Raw genomic sequence first — 12436 nt, forward strand, 5'->3', positions numbered from 1 at the left:
CACAGTTGAGGCGTTGACAGATGTTGTCTGAATTTTCTTCATCCCATCCGCTTTTAGCGACCCTTTTCCACTCGTCTCCATGCTGGACTTCCAGCCTACCAGCACATTTTCCGGGACCGTCCGCCAGTCTAAACTTAACACTTTCTGAATCATAGCAACACAATACAGTATTTTACAAATAAAATAAAGTGCTTTTCTTCTCCTGAATATATATATATATATATATATATATATATATATATATATATATATATATATATATGCAAATATTGAATATAGAGAAGTAATTATATAAATAATTACTTAGAATTATATATTATTAAGAATTGTTTAAATTCATAATGTCAGATCAGGTCTAGATTTGTAAAAGTATTTTTTTCCCACAGGATTACTGTCTTTAAGTTATACAAAGATATGTTCCATTCATATGTGACTAACTTAATAGTTCAATAGTTCGTTGCTTCATCTCACCTGAACAGATGATGTGGGGCGTATTCTTACAGGTCAGCTGCTGACCTCGCAGGGCCTTGCAGTGCCATAAGGAAGACTCGTCGCCCAAGCATTCCACGTAATCCATGACCCCTGATGTGGCAGCATCTTTGATTGACAGTTGAATTGACTATGGGAAAAATCAAAGTCATTGAAAAAAAAACTTGCATGTAATATGGAGGACTTCTACAAAAACTGTTCCTGTTGTAATTCTTCCTCCTGAAAGGTCAGTCCACTAACGCAGTGTGCAGGTCTGTGAGGCTCAACCGCCTCTGTGCTGGGTTGCCATGTCACCATGACAACAAGCCGCATCCTGTATCAAATAGTCCGCCATTTGTGAAAAAGTGATCTAAATTGAAGAAATAAAAAGAATAAAGTACTAACTATTGATTGAATACTTATTTATTTTGTAAATGACCATGGCATAAGCGGGATAATGCCCTTTGAAGCGTGCGTTATGAGAAATGAACACACTTTATCTGTTTGTTTATTTGTTTGTTTTTTTACCCCACTTATACCATTGTTATTTACAAAAGAAATTAATATTTAATTAGTTTTTAGTATTCTTGTTATGTTTTGGTTTATATCACTTTTTCACAAAAACCGGACTATTTGATCCATGGTCCAGATAGTTGTCATGGTTACACCAAAAGCGTAGCTGAGGCTCGACTGCAGCTGCAAAGTAACTAACTAAATAAAAGCTGATCATCACGATGAGTTAAAAACAATACAGAGAGAAAGTTCACCTCGTTTTTTTTTCTAGAAGATGAAAGAAAACGCCTGCAGGTGATACAGAGCAGTGACCAAAACTTTTTTATTTATTTTTTGTTTGGTCTGCAGGTTCCTTTTCGGATGGCTGTATGTCAACATATCTGTTTTGTTGAAGTAACGCCGGGTTCATACTGGACGCTGAAGCGCCACTAATCGTTGCCAAGCGGAGTGCGCGCGGCTTTCAGACGCACATTTTTCTTGACAGATGCTTCTGCTAGAGCTTTTATTTGTTTGTTTTTGCCATCATGGGTAATAAGTCAATAACCTAAAGATAATATCCCGTGTTTCTGCCAAGAGAAACTGCTCCCTGACTCTCTGTTGTTGTTTTACACCCAAAACCCAGCCCCCGCCCACCCGCTCTGGAGTCGGCCCACTACATTGATCTGTGTGTGTGCATGCCTGTCTGTTTTGTGTGTGTACCGCGCACGCACATGTGTGTGCGTGTGTGTGTGTGTGTAGGTGCTGCGATTTTAAATTCATTTCCATCTCTACAGTCTTTTTAGATACAAAAACATGATCGCATTTGTCAATCGCTGCGTTTTGTTGTGAAAAATTGGTTATATTTTGAAAATAAACCGGATTTTCTCTTGTATCTTGATGTAACTTCCTGTCAGAATTGACACAGAAGGGTTGCGGCTCACGCATAAATCAGAGCAGATGCCAAACGATCTGCTGTACCACGCGGGCCCTCCACGGAGGACCGCACATGGTATGAACGACGCCACAGGTCAACAAGGGCGCTGAATGGAGGTGGCCTCCATTCTGCGTCCAGTGTGAACCCGGTGCAATACTGCAGACTTCAAAGTCTCAGTTCTGCTCATCTTATTGTTGATTTGTTTTTGAGTGCACAAATGACACTTTTGGGATATCTGAGTTAACACTTGTTAAATGTAAATATTTCAGACAATAACAATGAAGGAAACATTTTTCTCATGCCTGTTTTTGTCATAAAATTTACCTAGTAAAACAGTGTAATTACTAGAGTTCAACCACAACACAAAAATGTGATTATGCGATATATTATTTTAATCAATTGACAGCCTTAATTAAAAACATATGTGCTATATGTACATTTGTGTGTGTTAATTTAATTTTGTGATTATTTGCTGATAATAAGAGGTTGACAAATACTGTGACCAATAAATAAATTGCGATTAATGCTTTCCCAGGTTTGCAATTAGTTTTTTTTTAATCAATTCCCAACCCTAATATATAGCAATTCCAATAGTACTCATAGATTTTGTATGCTTGCAAGTACAATAGGCTATTTAGATTAAAACATTCAAATTCCGTTGAACTCTTTATTGTTTATGTAGTTTAACCTGAGGTGTCATCGGTGACATAAAATCTTTACCTTACTGTAACTTTTTCACCATTAACACGATCAATGTCATTGATCGTGTGAACAATAATAAAATGACCGTAATCATAGAACAAAAACATGGAGCTCTGGTGTTAAAGGGTTTAAATAAAAATGTGTGCTCTTGGTGACATCTTACCTTTCCACAGTTCAGTTCCTTGCAGATCATTTGTGAATTCTTATCAGTCCAGCCATTGCCGCACACGGCTTTGTTTGAACCGTTCACATTTACATAAACCTGACCAAAACATTTGCTTTCTCTGTTATTATTCATCAAAACTACTTTAACCGTATCTGCAAAGAGATATATTCCATTGTTAAATACATTAAAATTACTACTTTTTGAATTTTTATGGTGACATTTACCTGTGCATGTCAGGTGTAGGTTTTGATCAACAGTGTAGTTTGTGACGCCGCCACAGTTCAGCTTTTTGCATAAATTATCAGCATTTGTGATGTTCTTTTTCACTGGTTTCCACTCAGTTTTCCTCTCCTGCAGCTCCCCTGAACAGGCGTTTATCGGACTTCCTTGAAGCTGCAGCCTCTCGTGTCCTGGAATGTTAAAAAAGCTTTTAATTAAACCGTTTTGTGCAGTAAAACCATTTACAATAAGTGTGTTTTTTCTTACCTTCACATGTGACAACAACAGGGTGTTTGCACTGTTGGGTTCTCCTGATACACTGCCACAGGCTGGTCACCGAATCAATGCCTGAACAATCCACCGCCATCTTCTCTGATCCTTCATAATTGTTCCCGATAACCCACTGCGGTCTTGGAATCTCTTTAAAACCTCCACATCCAAGATTTTTGCACAGCAGTTCTGCAGTCTTGACGTCTTGAGAGAATTGCAATCAGGTTAAAAGAGCTGCAGGTTTTGGAGCAAGAACTTTGGAATTGACAACAAAGATTTTGTGTCTTGTCTTTATTCTCACAAAGCTCTACACTGCAAAAACAAGCCCCCCAAATTGAGAAAAAATTCTCAAAATAATAATAAAAAATCTTTAAATAAGCAAAATATTTTTAGTTGAATAGTTTTTTGTTATTTAAATTGTGTTTTATATTGTGATATGCTTTTATCTAACTTTGTATTTCTCCACTTCCCAGGTCGTTATTGTACATAAGAACATGTTATTAATAGCTCACCTGGTTTAAAGGGTTTTAAAAAAAATCTACCAGGGGGATAAAACAAATGGTCTTAACAAGAATTCTTATTTTAAGAAACCAATTCCAGTCATTAAGACATGCTTTTTCAATCTAAGATTCTTTCTTAGTTTAAAAACTTTCTTAAAAGGATATTTTTCTTACAAGACAGCAAACAAGACATTTTTCTTGAAACAGTCTTTAGCAGAGTACAGTTCATTTACATTTTACATTTTATTTTTGAAAATGTGCAACATTTTAAAAAAAAAAGACACCTGGACTACCTAACCTTTACTAGTTTTTAGTGTTTTTAGATATAGTTTTTTTAAAAATGTACGTCACTTTTGCTGTTATATATATCTACATTTTTTATTTACAATGTCTTCTTCACTGATTTTTTGTAGGAAGTTGTGTTGTAATAGATGCCAACCTTGTGATCCCCAGTTGTCCTTGCAGAAGTATCCAGAAGAGGAAGTATTCCCAGTCACAGAGTACTTTGCTACTCCATGACATTGTTGTGGTTCTAGACTTATCTCAATTTGATCTAAAAGATTTAACAGTTTTAACATGTCATAAATGCAAAAAAAATATATTTTTTGACAGCATTTTGTGTGATTCAGACCTGAACATTTGATCATCTTCACCGTGGGCTTTTGGTAGAAGCTGACGCCTGGAGCCGGATAGCCTCCACAGTCCCACAGATCGTTCTCGTCTCCGCTGCACTGCAGTTCGTTCAGCCACACCGTTCTGCTCTCCAGCCTCGGGACATTTTTGGTGGCACCAGGCACCGGTACCCCACACTGAGTGGTTCTGCAGACCACCTCCTCGGTGCTGCTGTTCCAGTGTTTATCTCCAACATACCCCGTTATGTTGTTGTAGTAGATTTCTACATGACCCTCACAGGGGTTTTCTCCACCACGCAGAACAACTTTACCTTTAGCTGTTAATGAGGGAAAAGTTGAAGTAAACTAAGGCATTTGTAATTCAAACCATCATTTCAGTAATTATTTGTTATTTTTTGCGGAATAGTTGAATTTTACATTCCTTCTTTTGTCTTTTACCAGAAAATTAAGAATAAGAACAGATGACCCCCCACCCCAAATACTGTTATTCTGCAGATTCTTCATTGTCATAGTGCAGGAATTTGCAACCTGAAGCCACATGTGGCTCTTTTATCTCTCTGTTATTGCTCTTTGACTTTGAAAATAAAAATGCAAATTCTTTGATTAAATAATAGGTTTGTTAGTTTGTTACAGGTGATCTTATTTTAGTAAAAAAACATATTTTATTCATGTATTTTTCTACTTATATTCAGGAATATATATATATATACATAATATAAATTAGGGCTGTGAACATTAACGCATTAACACTTTCGATTAATCCAAAAGAGTTAATGCATGAATATGTATTAGTGTAACTTAACTGAAGAAACAGTTCGTTGCTTTAACTCTGTGGTTCAGGCTTCCACGGCGTGTATTAAAACATTTTATCCCACTTATACCATGGTCGCTTACAAAATAAATAACTACTCAATCGGTTTTAGTACTTTTTTTTTTATTCTTGCTGTTTTTGTGGTTTAGATCACTTTTTCCCAAAAAGCGGACTACTTGATCCATGGTCCGGTGCCATATTGTACAAATAAATTTTACCTGGTAAAACATTGCGACTGATCGTGATTAATCCCAACACAAAAGTGCGATTATTCTGATTTTTTTTTTTGTAATTGATTGGCAGCAGTATTTAAAAAATAAATGTTCTAAGTGTATTTGTTCTAAATGTATTTGCATTTGATTCCATATTGATATTATTCGCTGATAATAGGTGGTTGACAAATACTGAGACAAAAAAAATTATAGTGATTAATCGCGATTATTTTTTTCCAGGTTTGCAATAAATTAGTTATTTTTTTTTGTTGATTCCCGGCCTTAATATAAATATAAATATGTATTTATATTTATACATTTTTCTACTTTTATTTTACATTAAGTCATCTTGTTTGCAAATAAATCTGCTAGAGCGGGAGGATTTCATTTGACAGATTTTATTTTGAAAGGACTAGTATGTGCTGCTGTCAAAAGTCAAATTAGTTCAGATTATCAAATATAGAAATATGGACGCTTGTTACATTCAATTAAAAAAAAATGGGTAACCTCACTTTAAGTTATTTGCTTTAAAAGAACACAGGTGTTTTCATTCTGCTCACGAGAACTATAAGATGACCTTCAGGTAAAAGTTGAAACGTTTCCCGGTCAGAGACATGATCCGTGTTTGTTTAGTTTACGTGCTCGTCCAACACACTCTCACCAGTCTGTTCTGTTCTAACTTTATCCACAAACATTACTGAGCAAAACTTGGGGGAAAAGGCTAAATATTGGCCAGTTTGAATTGTTTATTTTTGTTTGTGGTGATGCAAAAAAGAATAAAACAGAATAAATTTGATTTAAAAAAGAAAAACTAAAAACATTTAATCAAAAAATTAAAATAAAATCCATCCATCCATCCATCCATTTTCCTGACCGCTGTGTCCCTTTCGGGGTCGCGGGGTGCCGGAGCCTATCCCGGCTACTGAAGGGCGAAGGTGGGGTTTACCCTGGAAAGGTCGCCAGTCCGTCGCAGGGATTAAAATAAAATATCTTGAAAAATATCCATCCATCCATCCATCCATCCATCCATTTCCTTGACCGCTTCTTCCCTTTCGGGGTCGCGGGGGTGCCGGAGCCTATCCCGGCCACTGATGGGCGAAGGCGGGGTACACCCTGGACAGGTCTCCAGTCTGTCTCAGGGCCTCAATCACACACCCATTCACTCTCACATTCACACCTAGGGGCAATTTAGAGTCACCAATCAACCTATGAAGCATGTTTTTGGACGGTGGGAGGAAGCCGGAGTCCCCGGTGAAAACCCACGCATGCACGGGGAGAACATGCAAACTCCACACAGAAAGGTCCCAGCCAGGATTCGAACCGGGGCCTTCTCGCTGTGAGGCAAGAGCGCTAACCACTGCGCCACTGTGCAGCCCTCTTGAAAAACTATTTTTAAAAATCAAAAATCATGTAAAAATATTTTGAAAAACAGACTATCCTACAAAGTTGACCACACTCATAACATTAGCGGTCATCCATGGACTTCCCTGCTTTGTGTCCACCAGGATTGACTCAAGTATAAATAGTTCATACTGCCCAATATTTAACTTTTCCCAAAGTTTTTCTTTGAAATGTTTGTGGATAAAGTTGGAAGACTGGCGATATTTTGATGAGCACATAAATTAAACAAACACGAATCATCTCTTTGACACGGACACAGTAGCTGCTTTTCCATAACACATATGTATTAAACTTTATTGAAATTCTAACTATAATTATAACACAATTTTGGAACTCTACTGTTTTAATTAATTATAATAATGCGAATAAACACAAACTAACTCATGCTATAAGTCACTCAAATGTTGTGAACAATACTTTGATTTACAGCAGATACATTCACATTTCTGCCACGGCATTAGTGTTCATCATCATCTATCAAAGGAGACGTCGGCGTCTTATTCAGGCCATGAAGCCGAGCTATATGGAAGCGGCTACAGATGAAGTGATTTTGGGAAATCATGGTTGGTGATTTTACAGAGGAGCTGTGGATCCAACAACCATGACACGTTCAACTTTTGATGAGCTGTGTGACCTTTTGCGCTGCTTAGTGATTTAATCCTAGTGTTTCCATTACAGTTTTGTGAAATATATCAATTTGAATGCACCTCAAAACCACCTCCTTCAAGCACAAAAACCTCAATAAATGCAAGAGTTTGTTTGTCCTTTTTATTGTGTTTCCATTTGTTTTCGCAAATTCAATTTGCACAATTTCATAGTCAATGGAAACACCGTTACTGAGGCTTTTCAACTTTAAATTGCAGGTCAGCAGATGTAGTTAGTGCCAAAAACCATTTTAGTTCTTTGCTTTTAGAGTTCCTTAAGTCAAAAAATTAAGACAAAATTCATGAAAATTAAAAATTAGAAAAGTTATTTTTTTTTTTAAAATACACTCCAAAAATAGAACGAACATCACCTGTTATTTTCATTTAATTGAATGCAATATACTTCTATATAGAAAGATATGTTACTTTTTGTAATTGAATTACGGTAAATATTTTAAAGCTTCACAAAAAAATACAACTTTTTTTTTTCTTATCTTATGCACTTTTTAAGGTTCATCCTAAATATATATATATATATGTTTTGGTTTCAAACAAACTTTTAATATTTAATTTTTGTCCCATTATGATCAATCTTGCAGTACTTAAATAAATAAACTACTTCTTGCTTATTTTATTTTTATAATTTCGTAAGTCAAAATAGGCACAAAGCAAATATAAATATATTTTAAGGCTAAAATTGCATATCAAATTACATGAACAGCAAATTATTGAAAAAACTGCCACTTCCATTTAAAAGAGCAATACATTAATACAGTTTAAGTATTAATTGAATATTTACAAAGATGTAATTATGACTTTTATATTAAAAATGAAAATACTTTATACTACTTTCTTGTTCTAGAAACGACTTTTAAAATAAAGGCAGATCTGTTTTTATTCAGTTTCAATAGAAAAATATGACAATAAATGCATAAAAATTGGGGTTTCTGTATCATAACTTTTATAAATCAAACATTATTTAAGCAAAAATGAAGTTATCAAAGCCTTTAATGATTTTGAAAAAGAAAAGTGAGAACTTGCCTTCAGTTTTCACACTAACAATGTGTGTGGAGGAGCAGATCAGCAGGAGGAGGAACCACATCTTCACAAAGCCTCATGACAATAAACTGACACGCACAATACATCTGCCTTTTTATATCCGTGCAACAACCCGCCCAAATTAATGCAAAAAGTCCATAGATGGATGCATAAACGGTTATATTTAGGATATGTCACGATAGGAAATGCAGTTTCAATGAAAATGTAACTGACATCCAGACTAAAACTTAATAAAAGATGTCCTAATTGTAATAAAATAAGAGTTTAAGAGCGAAATTTATTTTGATATAAGATCTTAGAAAAAGAAAAAATAGATTTGCAACCATTGAGAACTTCAACCCTTTAACACAAGAGCTCCAGTGTTTATTTTCTTTGATTTACTATAACTTTTCAACCGTTAACCCGATAATTCCAACAGATTTAGCCGCTTTTCCCCTTCAAAATCTGCTGGAATTATCGGGTTAACGGTTGAAAAGTTACAGAATGTTGAAGATTTTGCGTTAAGCGTCACAGACGATGCCTCGGGTTTAAAGGGTTAACTTGCAACATAAACTGGAAAAAATAAATAAAAAAGAACTAACCTAATGACTTAAATGCAAGTTGTACTTAAAGGGAGGTGTGTGAGAACTCTATTTTTAAAGAGCAATAGTTTTAATAAATGAATCACTTATTAATTTTTTTTTATTTCAGGCTTTCAAGATAATTTTTATATCTAAACTACTGACATAAACTCATTTTTCTAAAACATCAAAAGTAACACAATAATATAACATGAATGATTTATCAATAAAAATTAAAACAAATCAAATTTATAAATGAAAAAAAAAGTCTACAAATACATTTCATTAAAAATACATTTAGGTGACTTTGAAAAAAGGTCATTTTTGAAATAAATATCTAACAAAACACTGGAAAATTCACTGTGTGGGTGTATTAGGAACGCATCCCTTTGATAATAAGATTATGTAGCTGTAATGAACTTTTAAACAAAAGAAAATCAATATTATTTTTATTCTGAAAGGCAGGCTGTATTGTAAAGAGCAGCACAGTCAGCTGACATCAAGGAACTCAAATGTCAACCGACATCAATAAAATGTCAAACTATAGTTAAGAAGAAAAAGTGAATTCTGCCTATAAAAAGATCAACATCCTGCTTTTTGTTATCTGCAAACATCTGGAAACTATTAAAAGTATCAATGAAACATCTGATAGTCTAATGTCAGCGTTGAACATCCGGAATAATTTACTGTTTTATATTTTACTGTGAAAATTCTTAGCGTTATTATTTGATAGACCACTGAGAAAAGATAAAAAGGTTTTGTTTTTTAAATCCTACACACTGGAAAAAATAAATATTAATAATAATTAGACATTTTTTGATTCCAAAAAATATTTAGATTAAGAGTCTTTGCTCCAAGAATTCAATTGAAATGAACGCTCTACTTTTGTTCAGTTTGAATCACTAACTAAATGAAGTTTAGTTAGTGATTAGTTCTTAGTGAACAGTTTTTTTTTTACTATAAATCTGGTTTTAAAATAAAATAAAAAAAACAAATCTTAAATATTTAGAATGTGAAATTTAAATCAAAAAGTAAATTTGCGAATTAAAAATGAATTGATCATGCAATGTTAATCAATTCCTCCTGTTTGAACTTTTAACCCATGATAAAAATAAATAAATAAAAGATATGAAAATCCATGTAGCTTCAAAAAATAAAGCATAATTGCATCACATTTGCATCCAGGTCGTCCCACAGGACCGGCTCCAGCAACCCCGTGACCCCCAAAGGGACAGTTCGGGTTTAGAAAATGGATTAAATATCCACAATCTTATTTAAAAAAAATAAATCATATCAGTGAGAATGTGGAACTATGTTTGATTAAAACAGTGTAATTTCTGTCTTTTTATAATCTGAAAAAGGCTTTTTTTAGTTAACTTCTGTGAGATTATAACACTTTGTGAATCTTTTTAAATGTTAATTTAAATATCAGAAAATCCAAACCATCTCTCATTAAATATGTTTCTTAGCTTCCCTTAAGCATTTCTGTTTCAATCGCTCTTCACCTGAAGTCTCTGACGTTCTGTCTTTCAACAGGAGGAACGGTGATATGAATCAGTGAATTAAACCTGCAAAAGATGCAAAAACACATCAAGTAAATGACGTTGAACATTTGATCATTTGTTCATCATAAATGTTATTATAGTTTTATGACATTTTTCAGTGTTGTTATAAAACACATTAAGATTTGTCATTCTATTCTAAATACAAAATCCTAAAGTTGTGGATTTGTAACATAAATAGAAACTGCACATTTTTGTAGAAAATATGGGTGTAACATTTGCTGAATTAAGCATTAACCTCCTCAGTTTGTTTCCAATAATATAAATTCTTCAGTTTTATTCTGTTTCAAAATCAGGCTACATGGTAGAGATTTGGATTTTGACAAATTACTGTCATAAAGGTACATTTCAAATGTTAAGTAATAGGAGGTACTTGAAAATTATTAAAATGTAGACATGCAAAGATATTTTTATTGGATTCTCTATGACAATTTTAACGAATTGATAAAAATAGAAAGAAAATGTCATTTAAATTAGAACGGGTCGAGTTTGTAATTGTGTTTTTGAATAATTCTTAAGATCTGACTTAGAGAAGTAGAGGACATTTTGATGAGTGTCTGTGTAATTTTTATTTTATTTTTTAATTCAAATTTTATATTCAGGATTTATTAACTTTCTGTTTGTGTGAAAATGTGACAATGTTTTGTGCTTTACTTCCTCCTCATATGTCTTTAACCTCACAGTTCCGTTGTTTTCAACTGTTCATTGAAGCAGACAGTATCCTCTCTCTGAATTTATTAAAAAAAAAGGGCTCAAATAAAATGCACTTTTGTCAGTAAATGGTAAATACTTAAATGAACAAAATATATATATTTTTTTTTGGCACTTTTCCCAGAAAGAATCACAAAGTTCTTTACAAAATCATAAAATCAAAACATAGAGAGGTCATAAAATCCAATAATAATAATAAAAAAAGTAAAAACATAGTAATACACAATAAAATGTCAATAAAAAGTCAAAATGTAGGAACTAAAATCAACTAAAAGCTCTTCTGAATAAAAATGTCTTGACCTGAGACCTAAAACACTCAAGCAGCAACAGCAGGAGGGAGTTCCAAAGACGAGAAACAATAGCTGGAAATAGGAGATCTCCTCTATGAAATTCTACTTCTAATTGTCTATTTCTATGGTAATGGTGTAAATGCTGAAATAAGTCTAGGTGTTTGTCGCCATAAAAACGGTGTAGATGCTAATGTAAGTCCAGGTCTTTGCCTGTCATGGTAACGGTAAGGCAGCTGGAGTAAGTCTAGGTGGTGGTCTGTCGTCATGGTAACGGTATGGCAGCTGGAGTAAGTCCTGGAGTTTGTAGGGCTTCCCTCTATCACCGCTTCTGTTCATCATCTAATTTCAAGGTTTATCCAGAGAACACATGCAGGGGGTCTGGTAGGGGAACTAGAGTATCACATTTAAACTTTTTGCAGATGTTTACTTGGCTTCATCAATCCAAAACCTACAGCATTTGTATGGGAGGTTTGCAGCTGCACCTGCAAAAACTCTAAATGTGGGAGTAGGGGGGGGGCGTTTGATCCTTTTTTGATGCTTTTAAACCATCAACAATGCCTTCCTGTTTACGCAATCCAGATTGTCAGGTTTAAATTTAAGTTTGACATACATTCCAGATTCCGCCACTAGACGGTCAAGTGGTTATGGCTGCGGACTCACATTCAGAAGGTCATGGGTTTGAATCCCGCTCAGTAATAGTCCTCATTAAATATTTGTTTTTACTTTTATATTTTATTTTTACCTTGAAACTGTTCAATGCAGTTAAAAAAATTTTTTTAACACAGACAATTACAATAATTGAC

The 12436-nt window shown here is 34.2% G+C and overlaps 1 protein-coding gene across 1 annotated transcript in view; it reads right to left on the reverse strand.

Annotated features, from left to right (window-relative positions):
• Positions 1 to 12436, reverse strand: part of LOC118598932 (scavenger receptor cysteine-rich type 1 protein M160-like) — a 37928-nt gene that overhangs the window by 3787 nt on the left and 21705 nt on the right. Inside the window, exons 2-7 of the mRNA XM_036212637.1 lie at positions 4191 to 4728; positions 3249 to 3455; positions 2987 to 3172; positions 2760 to 2914; positions 472 to 619; positions 4 to 144 (exon numbers count right to left, since the gene is read on the reverse strand). Of these exons, the coding sequence (XP_036068530.1) occupies positions 4 to 144; positions 472 to 619; positions 2760 to 2914; positions 2987 to 3172; positions 3249 to 3455; positions 4191 to 4728 (1375 nt within the window). The remainder of the gene's footprint in view (positions 1 to 3; positions 145 to 471; positions 620 to 2759; positions 2915 to 2986; positions 3173 to 3248; positions 3456 to 4190; positions 4729 to 12436) is intronic.

The sequence above is a fragment of the Oryzias melastigma genome, linkage group LG7 (assembly GCF_002922805.2).
Source record: "Oryzias melastigma strain HK-1 linkage group LG7, ASM292280v2, whole genome shotgun sequence".
In the NCBI taxonomy this organism is placed as follows: domain Eukaryota; kingdom Metazoa; phylum Chordata; class Actinopteri; order Beloniformes; family Adrianichthyidae; genus Oryzias; species Oryzias melastigma.